A 23,638-nucleotide genomic window follows, 5' to 3' on the forward strand; every position below is an offset into this window, starting at 1 on the left:
ATATCCTCTCTGTTACTTAATAACACGTCTAGCAACATTCCTTTCCTTGTTGCTTGATGTTCATATTGAGTTAAAAAGCAATTCTGTACCACCGCCACAAACATACTTTCATGCCTTTTCCTCTACTTAATGAATTCCAGTCAATGCTTGAATAATTAACATCTACAATAAATACAATTTTGCTCTTTAACATGATTTTACCCCCTATCCTATGGGAAAGTGCCTGGAGCACACAAAGACTATTACATGAGCCTAGGATGCAAAAATAGTTTTCACCCTTTTTCAAGCTTCATTTTAATGCCTATTGAAACTCTCTCAGGTTAAGTAGAAAGATTTTATTGTTTAACATTTAGCCTTTCATCTCAAAGGCTTACAAACTGTGGGTGAAATTCACCCTGGGCCAAGGACCAGTACAAGACCGATGCACCACTTAATTCTCACTTTTAAGCACTATTAAGTGATGAATAGGTCTTGTGTTAGCCTTCTTCCCAGAGATGACTTTCCCTCTACATACATGTCACTGAAGATCCCCTGGGCTGAGGGGCAGCTTCCAGCAGGTAGATAATGCACAACTGGATGGGATTAAATGGCATTTCGGCCATGGAAAAACATCCAGGACAAACTCTAGTTACTTTTCACATGTTCACATAGAGCAGACAGGACTTCATACATACAGGAAAACTACATACTATTCAATCCATCTAACTTAGAAGGGAGGAAGACTTAGCTGAGCTTGCTGGGATTCAAATCTTAGGGCTTACAGAATCTAGGAATTTCAAACCCTTCCAGTGCTGTACCATCCTCTCTGGCTGACATAATTGCACTCCACTTTTTTCTCTTTATTTTCCTTCCATTTCACCAAGCATCTATGGTAGATGTGACCCATTCCCATTAGATCCATTGAGAATCTGGCAAGCCGGTACCCTGGATAGCAGTCATTTAATTTCCTTCACACTGACCAATGCCAGAACCGCATGGCTGAATGCAACAGTGGAAACAACCCCAACTGACAGCTATTATCTGATCAATGCAGGGTCACTTGTCAATAAAACCATATAGTCATTGATGAAGCACCAGACTTTGCTAATTTTAGAGACCTTGAGGCCTTAGTAGGTGTGCAATAGGGCCCTATAGCCCTGCTATGTGCCTCGCATAGGGGGCAGGCTCAATCCCTATTCTTATGCTCCTGGCATGCAGGGGTCAGGAGGATCTAGCACAGGGGTTCTCAAACTGGAGGTCAGGACCCCTCAGGAGGTCACGAGGTTATTACATGGGGAGTTGTGAGCTGTCATCCTCCATCCTAAACCCCACTTTGCCTCCAGCATTTATAATGGTGTTAAATATATAAAAAAATGTTTTTAATTTATAAGGGTGGGGGTCGCCCTCAGAGGCTTGCTATGCGAAAGGGGTCACCAGTACAAAAGTTTGACAACCACTGCTCTAGCACCATCAGATTCTAGCACTGTAATCACTGGAGCATTTTCTCTTCTCTCGTGCTCAGAGCTCTTCATTTTGGTCTACCCAGTGAAGTCAGTGGCAAGATTCTCATTTGCTTCAGTGGGAGCAAGATTAGGCCTGCAAATTTTGTGCTTATATAAGCTACTGTTTACTATTCAGTGGCTTCATAAGATGCAAAGCTGGTTAGCATGTTTTTAATGTGTTTACCATCCTAGTTTTATGTGGTTAGCTCCTTATCTGATGAGATTTTTTTTAAAATTTGCCTCTTAAAGAGCCTGATACCTTTTATTGACTGACTGAGTGAGGCTGGGGTTATATTAAAGGGGGAGACCAGTTATATTAAGGGGGAACTGGAGGTAGTGAACCTAAAAGCAGAGGGAGAGCTCCCCCCGTTTCCCTGTCTTGAGGGACCACCACTCTAAATTCCCCCTTGGCTGGTACAAAGCAACCTCCCACTCCTGTTTCACTCCACTTTAATCACCAGGGGCAGTTTGTGGCGTATCTACTCATCACACTGGGCCTTCAGCTCCCCTCTTTCTACATTTCTTAACTAATATTACATTCTATAGTAGAGTTTCATACAATGATATTGACAGATGATTTAAGGAATTTGACTGTGTAAACTCCACGCCAGTAGTTCTCTAGAGATGCCCTGTACACATGGTACCAGCTGAAACAGCATCACCCATTTAAAAAATAGCCACACATCATGGTTTTGTTTTTTCATTTTATCCTTAAGAATGCAGACTGAGCATCCAAGTCTGCATGTTAACTTATGCAATAATGACTGACATTCACAGCATTTCCTGGGGATGAATAACCAGTTGGGGTGAGTGCCCCTTGGTGCAGTTTAGACCCTCAATACCCGGATGACCATTAATCTCCAGGAAATGCCCTGCACTTCTATCATTATTGCTCACATCAATATGCAATCCTGAATGCCAATGCTCTGTCTAGATTCTTGAGGATAAATCCTTAGCATTGAACAGAAGCTGGGTAATTTTTTCCCCTGTTATTGACAGAACCTTATGAAAAATTCTACTTCTGGATAAATTCTTCATCCTCCTGAATTTTTGTTGTTGTTACATTTATCAGAGAAGATTTATATAAATATATATGCATTTATATGAATATGTCTAGTGTACATTTTGGCTGCTTCTATCAATGGTTATAAATCAATTGAAATACAGGAGAATCTCAGAGTTATGAACACCTGAGGTACAAACTGACCACACACCTCATTTGGAACCAGAACTATGCAATCAGGCAGCAGCAGACACCCCCCCACCCCCGCCAAAAAAGAAAAGAAAAAAAAGAAAAAAGCATATACTGTGTTAAAAGTAAACTACTTAAAAAAAAAAAGGGAAACTGTAAAAAAAAAAAAGATTTGACAAGGTAAGGAAACTGTTTCTGTGCGTGTTTCATTTAAATTAAGATGGTTAAAAGCAGCATTATTCTTTTGCATAGTAAAGTTTCAAAACTGTATTAAGTCAATGTTCAGTTGTAACCTTTTGAAAGAACAACCATAATGTTTTGTTCGAAGTTACAAACATTTCAGAGTTGCAAACAACCTCCATTCCTGAGGTGTTTGTAACTTTGAGATTCTACTGTATACCACTGTTTGAAATATTGCAGTGCTTAATGGGGGGAATCCTGGCCCTATTGAAAAGTCAGGATTTCATGCATTTACATTTTCATGGATTCATATATACACACTATATATAAGAAACAATCAGAACTATCTAGTTTATATTGAAACTTGAGAGCCAAATCCTACAGTCCTTTCTCAGCCAAAACATCCATTGTAGTCAGAGTGACTTTTACTTGAGTAAGGACTGATGAAGTACTGCAGAACATAGTACTTCATCAGAACATAGTACTTCCAAGAGAACCTGTCAGTCCATGAAAAAGACAAACCATCCCTTTTGCCTCCAATCCCACCTCAAAAATCAGATCCAGAGTATCTCTAGCTATATGAATCCAAAAACCACACAGGACAGTCACATGGCTGTCCTGCTGACCACGAGAGTTTAAGTTGCCCCCCCAGGGATTGTCATCTGTGTGGAGACTGAAGTCACCCATTAGTTCAGGCCACATCAGTGGTTCTGCAGAAAGAAATGTTGTCAACTCAAGTAGGGACTCTGTGGTGTAGTGAACTGTACATCGGTGTGGCACATAGTGCCCCTGCTTCACCCTTCTTAAGATTCCAATACAAGGTGGTCACACCTTCAAATCTGGTGGTGTTGGGGCTGCACTCAGAGCCAGGTGCAAACAGCACTGTCTCAGCATCTCTCTCATGGCTTATGTTGAACAGACTTCTCCGTCAGGGTCATCTGAGCCTGCAGCGTTGGCTACCTGGGTTTCAATTATACATGGAAAGCAAGGGTCCCCATCCATATTTTATATCTTGTATGCTAATTATAATGTTAGCCACCTGTCCTGTATTCAACTGCATGAAATGAGGAGGCAGGATCACTGTCTGCTAACCCAAGATGAGCTGGCAGGCATAGCCAGTGAGGCCAATGTTAGATGCCACTCTCTTGGCATAAGCCTAGTCAATCCCACTCCTCTATGACAGGAATCAAGCCTCCCACAAATGATGATCACTCTGGATTATCAAAGCAGCACTGCAGGGTAGGAAGAGAAAGAGAAAATTCAAGCCCCTTCCTTATTTCAAAGATTGTTTTAACAATTAGCTAGCACACACCTGTGCCCTGTTCCACATCGTGGACCCAGTTCTGCTCTCAGTTACAGATAGGCAACTGCACTGAGCTCAGTGCAGAGAATTTTTCAGAGACACTGTAAAAGTATCGTCGTAAGATCAATTATTCTTGCAGGTTCTGGCAGAGAATTACAGAATGTTTTATAGACATTAGGCTATTCATGAGTGTTTTGTGTGCACTGAACCTAAACATTATTAGTTTGGTGGCATAGGTAAAATTAAATTCTAGCTTTTAAATCATATTAACTAATTAATCCTCACTTCACACCTATAAGGTAAATGGGCAAGTTTCCTTATCCCCGTTTTAAGGTCAGAGCAATCGAGACAGAAAGGTGAAGTGACTTACCCAAGCCTGTGTGGTGAGTCAATGGGGACAGCTGACTTACCAGCCAGTGGTCTGTCCTCCCAGCCTATCCTGCCTTTCTAGCTATGATAAAACTAGCAGCTGCTTTTAGTACAAGCTGATGTGCAGACATAACAGCACCTGAATGCTACCTGACCAGGGCATTATGGTCGCTCAGTCTAATGATATGAGCTCTGTGACTCTGCTTTCTATTTTAAATGCAATTAGTTAACGGGTGATGTGGGGCAATGGAATTTGCCTTTCACCTGTGGAAATGCATGCTCAAATATTAGCTTAGGTCATGAGTGAAAATTAGTTTATTTCATTCCAGCCTTGCATTTATAAATGCCATAAAAGTAACACACAAAACGGCAGCAGAGGCCCAAGAGTGGCCTAGCCTGGAGGGTCTAAGTTTAGGGATGGGTTGCATCAGCAGAGATGTGCATGGAACCGTCACCTGGCAATGCACTGTGCTCGAGCCACCATTATTTCACTTTTTAGAGCATTCAATTCACTCCTAATTCACAATATACTAGCAGTAACAAAGATTTTTCAATGGCACTAAGGACAGTTAGGTGTTGCATTCATGCTGACTGTCAATGGGATTTAGGAGCCTAACTCTCTCCCACTCCTTTCTCCCTGCCTCCTTTAATAGCTCAAAAAAGAACACATTTTACTCCTGCCACGGTATGACATTCCAGGTGCAATCTATACTAGTGAGGGGCTGTGTTACCACTTGCCCTGCAAGCTGAGGTGCCTCACAATGCTTTGCTGCTGTAGGTGCCAACATGGGCTCCTCACAATCATCCTGCAAGCATGAAGGTCACACTTTGAGGCTATGTCTACACTACCGCAGTAAGTTGATCTAAATTACACAACTCCAGCTACATGAATAATGTAGCTGGAATCGACGTAGCTTAGGTCGACTTACTGCGGTGACTACACCGACCTGGGTCGACAGGAGAGTGTATCCCATCGACTTACCTTACTCTTCTTGTTCCGGGCAGTGTACCAGGGTTGACCAGAGTGTGATCTGCAGTCAATTTGGCGGGTCTTCACTAGACCCACTAAATCAGGGATTGGCAACCTTTGCACATGGCCCATCAGGGAAATCTGCTGGTGGGCCGAGACGGTTCGTTTACCTGCAGCGTCTACAAGTTTGGCTGATCGCAGCTCTCACTGGCCATTCTAGGCCAGTGGGGACTGCAGGAAGTGGCATGGGCCGAAGGAGAGTTCTAGGGGAAAATAAAGCCATTTTTAAAAGTTGCAAAAAATATACAACAAAGATAACAAAACTGGCTTTGATTTCTAGATAAGTACCTTCTCATAGTGTGGGAGCAAAAAAGCAATATGTTAGTCAACCAACTTTGTTTCTGGGATGGCACAGTCTCTCCTTTCTGCAAGGAGATACTGCTTTTTGCGCAGGTTCTCAACAGTAGAAAACCAGTGACGGGCAGAAGAGGCTTTCTTTTAAACATTGTAACTTGGGCCTGATTTGACTCAAAGGTAAGTCAAACTGTTTTTGAAAGAACTAAACTTGGATCAAATTGAAAGCAGGAGAGCACCCTAGATTCTGGCTTCCACCAGGATGTGCAGAGTTTAAATTGCCATGAAATTAACACCACTGAAAGCATGAAGGCGTTTTAAAAGAGATAGTGCTTCTAGTTGAAATTGCACTGTTAGCTTACAGAGACATGTGATAACATAATGAATGTGCTGAGAGGTAATTTTTTCTTCTGTTCTACTGGGAAACTGAAAATTCAAGGGATGCCAGCAGTAGCAACTTCTGTCTCCCGAAATTACATTCATGTTCATAAAAAGTTTACACTTTTGACAACTGGTTAAAGATAAGTCCCTTTAAAAAAATCAATAAAACACAGAAAACAGGAGCATGAATGTATCTTCAGGAAGCAGCCACACGTTTTCAGGAAAAAAGGAACAATCCACAGAGAACAGCCTTGGGCAGCTGAGTGATGTGTGGAATATTTGATTGCTCCCTATACAGGCAATTCCTTGGTTTTGTCCTGCAGCAGACACACAGAGCCTTAGATTGCTTAAAAAATAAATCTGCCTGGATTTACATCACAGAATAAAATTACTTCCCTTAGACATAAAATGAGTGGCAGAGGCATAGAATTTTTCAAAAGAAAATAAAAGATTTTTAATATTTCTTTATATTAGAGCTCAATATGAGTACCTTTAACCACAAAAATTGATCTGTTCATAGACTCAGTGGAAGTTATCCTGAACAAACACTTTTTAATTACCCATGACTGTTCTCAGTACAGTTTTCCAGATTCACCCATAGATGAAGTACCACATCTTGCTTCAAATAAAAGAAAAAAAATCAGGGTAAGAGTGATCTTTTTCAGAAAACTAAAAGAAGCATTTCCTAGAGAGAGCATCCACAGATATAACACAGAAAAGCATTACTGGGAAAAGTCCCACTGATTCTGAGCAATGATTGATAGTCAAGACTTTCAAAAATGAGCTCTTGGACTCCTTAATAAGTTGGCTGATTCTCAACAGTGTTCAGCATTCAGCAGCTCCTATTAGGATCAATGGAAGATGCTGGTGCTCAGCAATTTTGAAAATCAGACCTTCTTACTTAGGTGCCTAAGTAAGGGTTAGGTGCTCCACATTAGGTGCTCATTTTTTAAGGTGTGGCTGAAGATTCTGGACCAAATTCTTCTCAGTTAAATCTTCTTCTTTTGTCTGGCTGGTGCAGAGCAGCAACTACAATTTCACCTGAAGTTGATCGAGCCAAATGGCTACATCAGGAGTCGCAGAATTTACTGCACTAATGCCTGCTTCATATTTATAAATTTGGAAGTAATAGTGATATGTTCGACGGTCTGTTGTGGGGAACCAAACTCTCAGACTGGGGAGTCCTTGATTTTCCATTTGTGTATTAGATGTGCGCATCTACCATGGTTGGTTCAAATTCGGTTCAGAGTTGACCAAGATGACTGTGAAGGTTAAACCTAGGAACTTTCTGAATGGGATGCGGCACAAGGTGCTTATTTTTTAAGTCTTGTTTAGCCCAATCTGCTTTCCAAGCCTGCTTCTGATCATAGCCCGATTGCTTGAGGCTAAACGAATGTTCCCAGAAAGGCTTGTGGGACTTACGACGTTGCAGGGGGTCATTGTCAAGGTCTTGGTGGATAGGAAGGCATCCATTTTCCTGGATTCACTGAGCTTCATGGAATGTCGCAGCAGTGTGGCGTATCAGCGGGGGAGCGATGTTAGACAGAACAGGTGGCCATGGGGTTGGAGTTGACTTAAGGATTCCTGTGATGCACTGCATCACTGTATTCAGCTGGGTATCCACAAGTCGCATGTGGCTGCATCTTCTCCATACCGGTGCACAATATTCAACTTGGACAAATTAGATGTCTTCAAGTCACCAGGGCCTGACTAAATGCATCCTAGAATACTCAAGGAGCTGACTGAGGAGATATCTGAGGCATTAGTGATTATCTTTGAAAAGTCATGGAAGATGGGAGAGATTCCAGAAGACTGGGAAAGGGCAAATATAGTGCCAATCTATAAAAAGGGAAATAAGGACAACCCGGAGAATTACAGACCAGTCAGCTTAACTTCTGTATCTGGAAAGATAATGGAGCAAATAATTATGCAATCAATTTGCAAACACCTAGAAGATAATAAGGTGATAAGTAACAGTCAGCATGGATTTGTCAAAAACAAATCATGTCAAACCAACCTGATAGCTTTCTTTGACAGGGTAACAAGCCTTGTGGATAGGGGAGAAGTGATAGATGTGGTATATCTTGACTTTAGTAAAGCTTTTGATACTGTCTCACATGACCTTTTCATAAACAAACTAGGGAAATGCAACCTAGATGGCGCTACTATAAGGTGGGTGCAAAACTGGTTGGAAAATAGTTCCCAGAGAGTAGTTATCAGTGGTTCACAGTCATGCTGGAAGGGCATAACAAGTTCAGTCCCACTGGAATCAGTTCTGAGTATAGTTCTATTCAATATCTTCACCAGTGATTTAGATAATGGCATACAGAGTACACTTCTAAAGTTTGAGGATGATACCAAGCTGGGAGGGGTTGCAAGTGCTTTGGAGGATAGGATTAAAATTCAAAATGATCTGGACAAACTGGAGAAATGGTCTGAAGTAAATAGGATGAAATTCAACAAGGACAAATGCAAAGTACTCCATTTAGGAAGGAACTATCGGTTGCACACATACAAAATGGGAAATGACTACCTAGGAAGGAGTACTGAGGAAAGGGATCTGGGAGTTATAGTGGACCACAAGTCAAATATGAGTCAACAGTGTAATGCTGTTACAAAAAAAGCAAACATCCTTCTGGGATGTATTAGCAGGAGTGTTGTAAGCAAGACATGAGAAGTAATTCTTCCACTCTACTCTGCGCTGATTAGGCCTAAACTGGAGTCTGCCAGGATAGTCAAATCTGGGTGACTTGTGAAATTCACAGGGTACACTGGATGTTACTTATCATACATTGATCAATTTATTTGTGAAATTTTGGGGAGTAGGAGAGGAAGAGAAGTCGCACACAAGTCTAGGAGATCTTGTATATAATCTCATTGTTGTATTAGGAGGCAGTGTGGCCTAATAGATAGGGCATCAGATTAGCAGTAAAGAGATCTGGGTTCCTCTAATCCCAGCTGTTCCAATGATATTCTATGTGTGTAACCTTGTGCAAGTCACTCCACTTCTGTAGGTCATGCCTATTTAGATTGTAAGCTCTCTGGGGGCAGGGACTGTATACCACCCTAGTGTTTGTGCAGCACTGAGCAAAATGGGGCCCTGTTCTCAGGTGGTGCCTCTTGGCATTAATGTAACACAAATAATAATGCATAGTGTATATTGTATTATATTTAGTAAATGATTACATTTAGTGGTGCCCAATCTTATTACACAGGAGGTCCACATATACCTAAGCACAATCTTGTGTGGGCCAAACAGATTCCACAAATTTTAATAAGATTTAAAGTCACCTGTATTGATTTATATTTTAAGCTCAGGTTGTTTCATATGTATTGAAACAGGTTGTTTCTATGTACAGTATTGTTTATTTACACACTTGTGTAAACTAAAATGATGTAAACATGATGACAAAATGCTAGTGAATTGGACGTTAGTATATTGTGTTGAAGCAGCTGCGGGCCTTATGAAATGCTCTGGTGGGCTGTAGGTTGGGCAGCCCTGGCATAATCCATAGGAAGTGACTGAAATTGCTTTAACTGGTGGGACAGCAGTGGAACATTTAGAGCCAGACAACAGATGGTGTAGAGGGGGAAAGTGAGGAGGGATTTCTCATTACAACTAACTCACTGTAGCTGTTAGACTGATCCTGAGGAAAATAAAGTTCTCCTCCTTGGGTGCCTCATGTATAGTTATTGACTTATAGTAGGGAGACTTGCTTTAGAACAGGGGTGGGCAGACTATGTCCCAGGGGACACATCTGGCCCTCCAGATGTTTTAATCCATCCGGCGAGCTGCCGCCAGGGAGTGGGATCCAGGGCTTGCCCCACTCCACGCGGCTCCTGGAAGTAGCAGCATGTCCCTGCTCCGGCTCCTACACCTAGGGGCAGCCAGGGGGGCTCCACACGCTGCCCCCACCCCAAGCGCTGCCCCCACAGCTCCCATTGGCCGGGAACCAGGGCCAATGGGAGCTGCAGGGCCAGCACCTGCAGACAGGCTAGTGCGCAGAGCTGCCTGGCCACGCCTCCACATAGAAGCTGGAGGGGGGACATGCTGCTGCTTCTGGGAGCTGCTTGAGGTAAGCGCTGTCCAGAGCCTGCACCCCATATCTTCTCCCGTGCCCCAGCCCCCTGCCCTGATCTCTCCGCCTCCAAACTCCTCGGTCCCAGCCTGGAGCACCCTCCTGCACCCCCAACCCCTCATCCCCAGCCCGGAGCCCTCATTCCTCCCCTACTCCTGCAGCCCAGAGCCCCCTCCCACACCCTGAACTCTTTATTTCTGGCCCCACCCCAGAGCCCGCCCCCACCCCCCAATTTCATGAGCATTCATGGCCTGCCCTACAATTTTCATACCCAAATGTGGCCCTCAGCCCAAAAAGTTTGCCCACCCCTGCTTTAAAAAATCGCCTCCTGCCAAATCAGTTCTGAAACTCCAAGCCAGAGAGAGATGGTTTAGATAGAGCTGGATTACATGGACTTCATAATTAAGATAAACTCTAAATCTGAAGCCCTGCCCTGTTTAAAAAAAGGAGATGAAGGGTTGTTTGCTGCCCTTGATTACCTTATCCTGGTTAGTCAGGCCATTCAAACAGTGAGCCAAAGGCAGAGAAACCAAGGAGGAGCTGCTCCCTCGGCAGCTATTCGCCCAGCCTCGTCTCATGAGTCACGTGGAAGCTCCTGCTGTCCGAGCTCAGACTCCTGGCTAGTTGCCATGCAGCTCCAGCACGGTGCTGGACCCTTCCGAGGCTTATTGCTAATGAGCCTGGTCTTTAAATCCTTTCCTCTCCTGCCGGCAGTGAGGTGAGCCACCACGGGCCTTCCTCAGCCTGCCCCCCGCCCCGCCCTGTGGCTGTGACTTGTCCCGCGCAGAAAGGAGCACTGAGGCTCCTCTGCCCCCACGCAGCGCCCGGGACGAGCACGACGGCTCAGGCCCCTCGCTGCCTCTTCGCAGGAAGGGCCCTGGATCTGCAGCACAAGAGCAGCCCCTCACACCGCCCCGTGGCCCAGCTGGGCTCAGTGCCTGGCGAGGCCGCTGCAAGCAGCCGCGGGACATCCACGGCCGCAGGACCGTGCCCCTTGCGGCGTGCGATGGCCCCTGCCTGCCCCACGTACAGCAGCAGCGTCCCCTGCACGCTCAACTCGGCCACAGCCCCCGTGCCAGCCCGGGCGTGTGCAGTGCCCCACACCTGTTACCACTCTACTGTGTGCCAGTCCCTAGCTTACAGGGTGCCTGCCCGCCTGGGACTCCTCCCTCACCCACACTCCCTCTGCTTGGGGCTCTCTGCCCCCTGTTCATAACGCCCCCCTCCCCATTCCCTTAACTCAGCGGTTTTTCAACGTAGGGGCCGCGCACCCCTGGGGGGAGGGGATCTGCAGACTATGGCCAAGATTTCCAAAGGGGGCTGTGTGCAACTCCATTTGAACTATTTTAGGGGTCCGCAAATGAAAAAAGGTTGCCTGCCACTGCCCTGACCATGCCCCCCCCCCCACGCATCCTCCCATCTCCCTGTGAGCTTCCTTCCTCTATGCATCCTCCCGTCTCCCCTGTGTGATTCCCCCTCTTCTATGCATGCTCCACTGCCAATGATCCCCTCCCCTGTGGCTGCTCCCCTCCCCCCCATGCGTGTTATCCCTTCCCCAGATCCCCCCCGGTCGGGGATCCCCTTCCCTTACGCACGCTCCTCCGTCTCTCTCCTGCACGCTCCCTCCCCATGCGTACTTCCCCCGCGTCCTCCTCCTGCCCGAGCGCACCGAACTTACCCACCGCCGCCCCGTGCGCGAGGCCCCGTGCTCCGGGGCCGCCCCGCGCGCGCCTCCTCGCAGCAAACGGCTCCGGCGCGCGGGCTCCCCTCAGAGCCCCCCGGCCGCCGCCGAGCTGCAGCGAGCGGCGCGCGGGAAAGTTTGCAGTCACGCTGCGCTCGCGCGGGGGGCGGCGGGCGGGGGACAGACAGTGGCCAGCGGCTCTGAGCCCGCGCCCCTCCTTAGCCCGCGCCGACCCCTTCCCCCGCCTGCCCCAGCTCCTGGCGGCGCTGCCGGCCAGGGGGCGGGCGAGAGAGGGGAGGGGGCGCGAGGGAGGGTTTTGCTGCTTCCCGCCCCGCCCGGCCGCCGCCCCGCAGCGCCTTCTGCCGGGGAGGCAGCGGGGGAGTGCGCGCGGGGCTGCGCGGGGGGCGCAGCCCATTAAAGCCCTGCCCGCCGCCGAGCACGGCTAGTCGCCTGAGCCGGGTCAGCCGGGGCGTGAGGCAAGGCGGCAGCCGGCGCTGCCATGCCGAGCCCGGAGCGCCCCAGCCCGTGCTAGGAGCAGCCGGGCCGGGCGGGAGGCGGCGGCGGCGGCCGGGGACGCCCGGAGAAGCGGGGGCGGCGGGGGCGTCCGCGATGCTGGAGAATGGCTCGCTGAGGAACTGCTGCGAGCTGGGCGGGCGAGGGGGCTTCGGCTTGGCCGGGCGGGAGGCGGCGGCGGCGGCGGCCCGGCGGCCGGCCTGGGTGGGGCCGGCGCTGTCCAGCGTGCTGATCTTCACCACCGTGGTGGACATCGTGGGCAACCTGCTGGTCGTCATCTCGGTCTTCAAGAACCGCAAGCTCCGGAACTCCGGTAAGGGGCGGAGGGGAGGGGGCGAGCAGGCTGGACGGGGCCGCCTCGGGGGCGCTTTCAAAGCAACACCTGAGCTCCGGCGTAGCCCTTCCCTGCCCCGCACGTGGGGGCTCCGCCAGCAGCCCCACGCCTGGGCTCCGCCCGAACGCGATGCTAAACCCGGCCCTGGAGCCTAAGGGGCGTCAAGTATCTCCTGGCAAAGCGTCGTGTAATCTTTGCGCCGTGTATAATTCTTTGGGCACCAGTATATAGGCTAATAATATAGCGTTTAATGATTTAATTTAAAGCTTTTCCCAAAACTGATCAAGAGGGAAATCTCTTTGTAGAGATCCAGGCTTGTCTAAGTGTACTTTTTTTTGGGGGGGGGGGGGGCGGTTCGAGAGAGACTGACTCGGTTCACGGTCCCCAGTTTTATCAAAATCACGGTCATCTTTATATTTATTAAACAACATTTTCTGCCTCCTGACTGGTCATCCTTAAACCAGGAAACAGAAAATAAAGGAGATTTATGAATTGCCTGTGTGTTTATTTCTTGAGGTGATGTTACTGATAAACTTTCTGTTTCTCTCCCACTTTATTCAGTTTGGGGTTAGCTAAAGATGCAGGTGGCTAGGGATTTGTTTGCCCTATAGAACTAGACAGGGGGAGGAAATAAGGGGTACCCCGCTGGGACTGCTCTGCCATGCATCTTTTAGAATTGCTTCCCATTGTTGTGGTGTGTTATGTCCTGGTGTATAGACTTTTGTTATACCATCTACTATGCTGCCTACATTCAGCCGAACTAGAGTTCATTTATAAAGTGCTAAAAAGTTAGATTGTTAGTTTACTACTCTTTCATTACATCCATCTCCCTATTTCCCCATGTTTATTTCCCCACCCCACCGTTCCTCACACGTTCTTGTCAACTGCTGGGAATGGTCCACTTTCATTATCACTCCAAAAGGTTTTTTTTTCCCCTCCCTCACTCTTGCTGGTAATAGCTCACTCTCATTACACTGAGTATAGTAACACCCATTGTTTCATGTTCTCTGTGTATATAAAATCTCCCCCCTCTGTTTTCCACTGCATGGATCCGCTGAAGTGAGCTGTAGTTCACAAAAGCTTATGCTCAAATAAATTTGTTAGTCTCTAAGGTGCCACAAGTACTCCTTTTCTTTTTGTGGATATAGACTAACACGGCTGCTACTCTGAAGCCTGAGCTCCTTAAAGTTCTCCTTACAAGCAGTTCCGGGATTGCACTGGTACTTCAGATCTTCAATAGCATTATTTTATGGTGTGACAGAACTCAGTCCTAAGTAACAAAACTTTGTCAAGAACAGCTCTAAGTTAGACACATGTATCGAGAGCCTTGCTATAAACCCTCCTTTTGTTAGTAAAATATAGTTAGCAATATACCCTTATTAAAGTACTTTAAGCATAGAGGGCTATTTCAGGGAGGTTCACTTCTTTTGCAAAGGTTTTTTCAGTGTTTTCTTGTTTCATATTCATTGTGGATAGTTCTGGAACTGAGGGGAATTGAGGAAAAGTCAGTCCCCCTGTTAAATACAAAAGATAAAGTAGTGTGTAAAGAGATGAAACTTCCTTTACTTCCTCCCCATTGAGGATGCAATACATTAAGACAGATTTTATTTGCTATAAGAAAGGCTGAAATAGCTCTTTATCTTGTTTATTAATTAACCTGGTACAAAGGGTATTCTCATAGTTCAGCTGAAGCATAAGACTTTTACAAACATCACTTCAGATGTGTGTGAAACTCTGGTTTATGTAACTTGACAGTAATAACTGCTGAAGATATACTAATTGGATTTGAATTGAACAGTAGGAGGAGCTAAGAACTAGGTTACTTTTGCTTTTCAAAGAGAAATGCTTCTCTAGGACCTGGAGATACATGAAATTGGAAATAATACAATATACACAGCAATCATTACTATTCTGTTACCATTTGGTCAATACTTAAATACTATTATATTTTTTAAAAAAGGAATCTAGCCTTTATCAGTGGGAAAAATAAGCCAAAGGGACAGAAAAATGAAAATATAGAAACAGAACCAGGAAGGTATTGAACTGAAAAATAGAGGATGCTGAGTTTTAATCTAAAAGCAGTTTTCTTTTAGCAAATGACTGTTAGGCATCAATTGCTTAGTAACTTGATAACATGTTTATATGTATATCTAAGGGCAGGATGTGGCTTAGAAAGCCATATAATATAGTATGATTAAAACAATATGCTTCTATTGAGCTTTACTCCATGTAGATGTCTAATTAGTTAGGAGGAAGATAATGACATTCCTCCATATTTTAAAATTCCTCTTATTACACTGAGGGCACCTGCACCTCTGCTGATGAGCAAATACTGTAAATGGGGAGGGGAAAAAAAATCACAGCAACCTACCAGTCCTTAGACAAATAGGTCTATCACTTATCAGTGTCCATAGATATGAATCACTGTAGCTTTGCATGACCCAAAGACTGAGAGAAGTGTCAGTTCTGCTCTGAATAACCCTGGGAGTACCTTGCTTTGACTAGTACCCATTGGTTGTTGAAAATGAATAGATTTTTGTTCACTCATCTTTGAGAAGCTCAGATGGACAGAAACATCAAATCAGAGGAGGAAGCATGATCAGGAAGGACTTCTGTCTAGGTAGGCAGATACGGTTTGCTTCATTCATTTTACAGTGCAAAGAAGTTACTGGTGAATGTGATAGTGAGAAGCATCTTACATTTAAGTATCAAAGTGCATAGTGGTATCATAAGTTGTCACTAGTGACAACCATTATTTCATAATAGAATTATTAATGCATATTATTAGGTCCAGTAGTGCCCATAATGTGCTAGCAACAGTTTACAATTCATGAGGCCAAGCAACATGCTGAGGATCAGGGAGAGGGACACCATCAAAATATTTATTTTGAATATACATATTCTCTTAAAATTAAATATTTTTCTACATATGACTGTCCCACAAACTCATTTTTAGGCATTATGGAAGAAATGACTCGAGGATAGATGGGGTGGGGAGGGAGAAGGGGTAGAGGTAGGGGTAGGTAGTGGCTTAAGGGTCAATTCAGTCATATTTCCATGAATAGAATACAGAGTGAAAGAAGGAGTGAACATGGCTGGGGGAGAATCAGAGAAATGAACATTCCAGACTAACACCATTAATGGAGTAGTGGAGAAGGTGAGGAATGCTAAGAACCAATTACTTTGGAGGTGAAGGGAAGAAGAGAGAAGAGGCAGGAGCTGGAAAGATAGGTGGGTCAAGAGATGACTTTTTGAGGAGACTGGAGCATAGAATTATAGAATCAGAGAAATGTAAGGCTGGATAGGACCTCAAGAGATCATCTAGTCCAGCCCTCTGTGTTAAGGCTCTGTTGGAGCCTACCTATCCTTATAGTTAGAAAGATTTTCCTAATATATTAATCTCCCTTGCTGCAGATTAGGCCCATTATTTCTTACCTGACCTTCAGTGGAGATGGGGAACAATTGATCACCATCCTCCTTGTAACAGCCCTTCACATATTTGAAGACTTATCACATTCCCCCATCTTTTCTCAAGTCTAAATATGCTCAGTTTGTTTAACCTTTCATCCTAGGTCAGGGTTTCTAAAATTTTTTATCATTTTTGTTGCTCTCCTCTGGACTCTCTCCAAATTGTCCCCATCTTTCTGAAAGTCTGGTGCCCAGAAGTGGACACAATACTCCAGCTGAAGCCTCAATGTCAGTAGAATGGGACAATTACCCTGTGTTTTACAAACTCTACTGTTAATACAACCCAGAATGATAAGCCTTTTTCACAACTGCGTCACATTAACACGTTCATTTGTGATCCACTACAACTCCCAGATCCTTTTTTTAGTAATACTACTACCTAGCCACCACATTTTATAGTTGTGCATTTGATTTTTCTTCCTAAGCATAGTACTTTGCACTTGTCTTTATTGAATTTTATCTTTTTGATTTTAAGCATCTTTGTAATTGTGAAGGGAAGGAGCAAAGGCGAGTCAGATACTGAGGAGGATCAGGAGGCGGCAAGAGTGGATGGCAGTGGATGTCAGAGACAAGAGGGGATGGGATCACAGACAGTGGAAGGGTTAGAAGAAGAGAGCAGGCCAAAACTTTGGTGTAGGTGACAGGGGAAAAGGAAGAGAGGGTGCTGGGAGGGAGGAAATAGGAGGAATTTTGGTCACCACTGTATAGAAAGATGTAGAGAAACTGAAAAGGATCCAGAGGTGAGCAAAGATGATCAAAGGGATGGAATGCAAGCTTTATGAGCAAAGAAGCATGGGTATGTTTAGTTTGGAAAAGAGCAGATGGGGGGAGGGGAGAAAGACATGATATTAGTCTTCAAATACTTGAAAGGCTGCCATAAAACAGATGGAGAAAAATTGTTTTCTTGCCACAGAAGACAGGACAAGAGGCAATGGGTTCAAACTACAGCATAGCAAATTTATATTAAATCTCAGGATAAACTTCTTAACTGTAAGAACAGTAGGACAATGGAACAAACTGCCTCAGGAAGTTGTGAAAGCTCCTTCACTGGAGGAATTCAAAAGGAGGCTGGATAGCCATCTGTCTTGGATGGCTTAGGCATAAATACTGCATCTTGGCAGGGAGTTAGACTAGATGACCCTTCCGGTCCCTTCTAACTCTATGGTTCTATGAATCGGAGAGACCACTTCAGATCTTGACTACCTTCTCTCTGAAAAAGCTGGTAAACTTGTCTGTGGAGACAGAGGGAGAGTTTTAGGGTGTGAGCTGAAGGTTGCAACTAAGTGTGGATTTGGGGAATAAAGAACCCAAGCTCAATTACTTTAACTAATATCACTAATAACTTTCTCTTCAGGAATCAGGACACCATTATGTTATATTCCCCCAGATTTAGACACTTCTGTCTTAGGTTTTATACTAAGATCCTGATAATTACAAAGTGTTTAATTATGAATCATCCACCATACAATTAAGGAATGATCAAAAGCAAATCTGTTTCGCAGCTTTTGTACAATGTGAGGCTCGCAGAACTGAGTGAAATAAAATGTCCCATTAGCCTTTATATAGAAAAGTGTAGGTTGGTATTCATGTTCAGCAGAAGAGGAGAGTGAAGAGACTGTGGGGCATTGGTAGGACTGATGCTTTTAGGGCCTGATCTTTGTCCTGCTACATTGGGAGTTTGGGCAGCATTACAACTGCAGGCTTGACGTACATACTGACTTTACATATGTACTGTACATATTGACTGTACATACATTACAATTGCAGGCTTGACGTTTCTGAATTGTGCTTGGGGGAAAGGGATTGAATTTGTGAAGGCTTTTTCTACTAATTCATATCCTAATTGGTATGACTCCACACCACTTATCCAGTTATGCAACTCTAACCAGCCTTTTTGTACGATCCTGAGCAAGTTCTGATTTCTAGAAATGATTTAATTTACAGAAATTGGTGCTTTAGTGTCTAATATTGGAGGGGAAATAATTTTATCCAACCTGTTGCAAAGTTAAACAAAACTTCGTATGTGGGAATGATAAAATAAGTTAACTTGTCCTATCTGTTTGACATAATGTACTTTCAGAAGTGACTAACAATTTTGGGTGCCTCAATTGTTGTGTGCCAAACTTGAGAGATCTTTGAAGGGGCCTCATTTTCAGCTGATCACCCTAAAAAAATCAGGGCTCATTAAGATGTCCCAAGTTACCCCAAATCACAAGTCACTTCTGAGACTTTCAGTCCATATTTATATAGACATAGATAACTCTACTATTCCAATACCAAACAATAGGCAAGAGAGTAAAACCTATGGTAGGGAACTCTACAAGGAGCTCCATATTGGAGGGGGGCAGATCAAATCAAGAGAAATTCAATGGAGTTATGCCAGCATATAATGGGGAAGAGATCAGAATCATGCCCGTTATCTGGAAGAAGGATGGGCAACTGGTAGCCCATGGGTCATTGTCAAATCTTTTTTATTTGGCCCCGTCAACCAGAAGAGACTAGGCAGATCTGCCAGCACCTGGAGTGAGAGAAGGGGAAAGGCTCTGCCGGCATGGAGCAGAGGACAGTGAAAAAGGGTGAGAGGTGGCTCTTTCCACAGTCCACAGGAAGAGGGAAGGCTGCTCTGACACCTGCTGGAGTAAGGGAAGGAAGGTGGCAGCTCTGGGATGATGCTTGTGGACAGCGCCTGGGGTTAGCATGTCCCCACTGGTAGGGACCAGGGCAGGAGTGGTGAGAGTGTGCAGGGGCTGATCTGCCTTCCATGAGATCATGGAGTTCAATATATGCATATAATGTGATGTGGCCTGGCAGGGTGGTGTTGGTGCATGACTCACTGCTCTGGTGCATGTGCTTGCACCAGCAGCCAGGTGAGCTGCCCTGATTGTGACAGCTCAAAGGATTTTAATGGTCCTCTTCTACCGTAAAGTTGCCCAACCTTTTCTGGAATGTAAGCTCATAGGATAATTTAGGACAGTGGTACCCTCTGACTTTTGGCAGGGAACCTTTTTCTAGCCTTGGGGCACTGCCAAAGGCTGTATTAGTGAGCATTGACATTTGGTCCAGTGGTTAAAGCACTTGCCTAAAATTAGGAGATCTGGCTTCTGATCACTCTTCCACCATAGATTTCTTGTGTGACTGTAGACAAGTCACTCATCATGTGACTTTTTTCACACATTGAGCAACGTAGCTAACTTTTAATTGTAGACCCAGACCTCAGACCCTCAGTTCCCCCATCTGTAAAATGGGGATTATAATACTTCACTACTTCAGAGAGATGTTGTAAGGATAAACAGATTGTAAAGTGCGTTGAGATCTAGTGATAAAAGTACTGTATAAGAGCTAGTTATTATACTAGTGCAATGTTACCCACTCAACATTCTTTTCTCCCTCCATTCTTACCCCCTCCCCTCTCTCTCTCTCTCTGTATATATATATACATACGCTCATAAGCGGCACCTAGCACAATGGAACTCTGATTTTGATTGGGGTATGATGCTACTATAACATGAATAATAATTCCACTTTCCTCCATTCTTCCTGCCCCCCGCCATCAGAACACTGATGTATACAGTCATGTAATTATACACACACGTCTATCTCTACAGAAATAGATATTTCTATGTGTAAACGTACACACCTGTATAAAATAAAACATTCCTGCACATGGTATTTTAACAATGCTGGCATTCAACTTCCTACTTAATAAACTTTTAAAAATGTAAGTGTCTTGTGCTTTTGTTCTTCACATTCCCTTTTCTCATCATTCACACCACATTCCTTCCTTCTTTACATCTGGGTGTATATTAACCATTTGTAGCCTTTCCTTTTTCCTCATCTCTCTTCTTTTCCCCCCTGCATTGTGTTCTCTCCCTCGTTTTCCATGTTTTCTCTAACATCTAATTTCTGCTCTTTGCATCTCCTCTCTTTTCCCCATCCAAGGCTCTCTGCGCCTCTCCTTCCCTACCCACTCAATTGTACTGCTACTCTTTTCTAGCCACCCCCTCTTTTCAACTAGGGTGACCAGATGAAACAGACAAAATATCGGGACACATGGGGGAAGCAAAAAAAAAAAAAGTGTCCGGAGTGGCCAAAGCCGGAATATCGGGACAAATGGCGTCTCGACTGTGCATCGGTTGGGACATGGGACAAAGAACTAAAAATCGGGACAGTCCCAATTTTATCAGGACATCTGGTCACCCTATTTTCAACATCAATCTGTCATCTCACCTCTACATTCCCCCCATGTATCTCCTTCATTCACCCCTTTCCATCCCCAAAACTCTGAAGCCTTACAGCATTCTGTTTCTCTCTCTTCTTTCCCTCCACCAGCCCACTTTCTACCCATCCTTAGTAAGCTAAACACAGTACATCTCTGTTGTCATCCGAGAGGGGAGAAGATTCCCAGTGACATGTTCTCTTCCATTTGAGCTGGTTCAAAAAGTAATTACAGTTGAGTCACTGATTTTGAGTCATGAGTTTTAATGACCATTAGGTGCCTAAATACTTTAAGATCTAGGCCTAACTGACAAGGACTGAAATCTTTGCCCTATTGAAGTCAATGGGAGTTTTGCCATTAACTTCAAAGGGTCAAGATTCTATGATTCTAAATATCAGGGTAGGAAGGGACCTCAGGAGGTCATCTAGTCCAACCACCTGCTCAGAGCAGGACTAATCCCCAACTAAATCATCCCAGCCAGGGCTTTGTCAAGCCTGACCTTAAAAACTTTTAAGGAAGGAGATTCCACCACCTCCCTAGGTAACGCATTCCAGTGTTTCACCACCCTCCTAGTGAAAAAGTTTTTCCTAATATCTAACCTAAACCTCCCCCACTGCAACTTGAGACCATTACTCCTTGTTCTGTCATCTGCTACCACTGAGAACAGTCTAGATCCATCCTCTTTGGAACCCCCTTTCAGGTAGTTGAAAGCAGCTATCAAATCCCCCCTCATTCTTCTCTTCCGCAGACTAAACAATCCCAGTTCTCTCAGCCTCTCCTCATAAGTCATGTGTTGCAGTCCCCTAATCATTTTTGTTGCCCTCCACTGGACTCTTTCCAATTTTTCCACATCCTTCTTGTAGTGTGGGGCCCAAAACTGGACACAGTATTCCAGATGAGGCCTCACCAATGTCGAATAGAAGGGAACGATCACGTCCCTCGATCTGCTGGCACTGCACCTACTTATACATCCCAAAATGCCATTGGCCTTCTTGGCAACAAGGGCACGCTGTTGACTCATATCCAGCTTCTCGTCTACTGTAACCCCTAGGTCCTTTTCTGCAGAACTGCTGCCGAGCCATTCGGTCCCTAGTCTGTAGCGGTGCATGGGATTCTTCCATCCTAAGTGCAGGACTCTGCACTTGTCCTTGTTGAACCTCAGATTTCTTTTGGCCCAATCCTCAAATTTGTCTAGGTCCCTCTGTATCCTATCCCTACCCTCCAGTATCCTATCCCTACCTCTCCTCCCAGTTTAGTGTTATCTGCAAAATTGCTGAGGGTGCAATCCACACCATCCTCCAGATCATTTATGAAGATATTGAACAAAACCGGCCCAAGGACCGACCCTTGGGGCACTCCACTTGATACCGGCTGCCAACTAGACATGGAGCCATTGATCCATGTTGAGCCCGACAATCTAGCCAACTTTCTATCCACCTTATAGTCCATTCATCCAGCCCATACTTCTTTAACTTGCTGGCAAGAATATTGTGGGAGACAGTGTCAAAAGCTTTGCTAAAGTCAAGGAACAACATGTCCACTGTTTCACCCAGTGATAACAATAGAATCCACTTCAATGTTGCTGGAGAAGGGTGTGTATCAAAAGTTAACACTTTGACCAAACTTCCTTTATTTTGTGCCAAATACTCAGCTGGCATAAATCAGCATAGCTCCATTACAATAAATAGAGTTATGCCAATTTACATCTGCTGAGGATCTGATCATTTATATTTTTTAAAGAGGAAGCTAGTCAAAAAGACCCTAACATTGAAAATAAGGACAATAAACTCCTTAGACTCACAGAGGTTATTTAAAATAGCCAGAGTAGAGTCATAGAAGGCATACATACTCTTAAACTGAAAGGAGAGCAAGAAAGAAACAGAGTGGAAATCCAACCCAAGTGAAGCCAACAGAAATGTGTATAAACTCTAGCAGGTAACACAGGCTGGAAATCAGAACGTGAAGAGGGAATTTGAAGAACAGAGACGTACAACCAAATAAGATTAACAACATTTCTCAAAAAGATTCCTCTCCTTTTGGGCCCAGAGGATAACCTCTTGCATAGTATTTTAGCACTCTGGGTACAACTGTGACCTGCAAGTACAAAGGCATTTGAGAAGCAAAATATTGTCCATAGACTTCAGAAGCACAAAAAGTTTTGAAAAACAAAATGAGCTGGAAAGGAGGATGTGGGTCATATTGGTAATTAATAGTACCTAGAAGCCCTATTCATGTTCTTCCAGCTGGCAGAAAATATTACTTAGTATAAAAAAAAGCCATCACAGGACAGCTCTTGGACAATGGCTAGATGGTTCCAAGATCAGGGACCATAAAATAGCACCTGAGCTGCACCAAGTGTGTCTCAGACTCAGCCCAGGATCTGGCCCTTTATATATTCCACCCTATCACTTGCTCCCTCCATTCATATTTAGTAGCTACAAAGTCATCTCAAAGAAGCGCATTTAGATGTCTGACTCGTCCATCTCTTCTCCTTGTTACTAGTGTCAGATAATTGTCAGAAAAACATACAAAACTGAACAAACAGGGCAACTTTAGATGGTTTCAGGAAGAATTATGATAAATATTTTTAATATTTTAAAATATTTTTATTGAGCATTCTTAACTGACAGGATAAATCGTACCTTTTGTGTCTGTAGACCTTTTGTAATGAATGATGCAAGTGAACCATGTTGCTGAAACTGTACATTCTGAGGCTATAAGCAATATTTATGGAGCAAAATGCTGGCTTCACTCATCTTTGTCTTACAAAGACTGTAATCATTGTTTCCATGACACTTCAAACTTGGGGGAGAAGGAATGTTTTCTACACTAGAAGAACAATGAGTCCTATTAAATCCTCCAAGCCAGGGCTCAATATAGCCATTACTTAGAGGCGGTGAATCATCAACTTGACCACTCTACATATATATTGCATCCCTTCCTATCACTCTGTCTTTAGAGTGTGTATTTCTCAGGGCAAGTGCCATGCCTTCTCTGTGTAGAAATCTCTTAATATCATGGGTGCTACCAGCATTAAGGGTGGCATATTCAAATAGCCTATGTGACCTAGGAGTAGTCAGGACATTGTGCTCCTAAATCACTTAGGTGCTTTGGAAA

At 44.5% G+C, this 23,638-nt stretch overlaps 1 protein-coding gene across 1 annotated transcript in view; it reads left to right on the top strand.

The window, feature by feature from the left end:
• The first annotated feature begins 12,599 nt into the window (after positions 1-12,599).
• MTNR1B (melatonin receptor 1B) overlaps positions 12,600-23,638 on the top strand; it is a 55,525-nt gene continuing 44,486 nt past the window's right edge. The window contains exon 1 of the mRNA XM_074943171.1: positions 12,600-12,816. Coding sequence (XP_074799272.1) covers positions 12,600-12,816 — 217 coding nt within the window. The remainder of the gene's footprint in view (positions 12,817-23,638) is intronic.

This window comes from Natator depressus, chromosome 1 (assembly GCF_965152275.1).
Source record: "Natator depressus isolate rNatDep1 chromosome 1, rNatDep2.hap1, whole genome shotgun sequence".
NCBI classification, from domain to species: Eukaryota; Metazoa; Chordata; order Testudines; family Cheloniidae; genus Natator; species Natator depressus.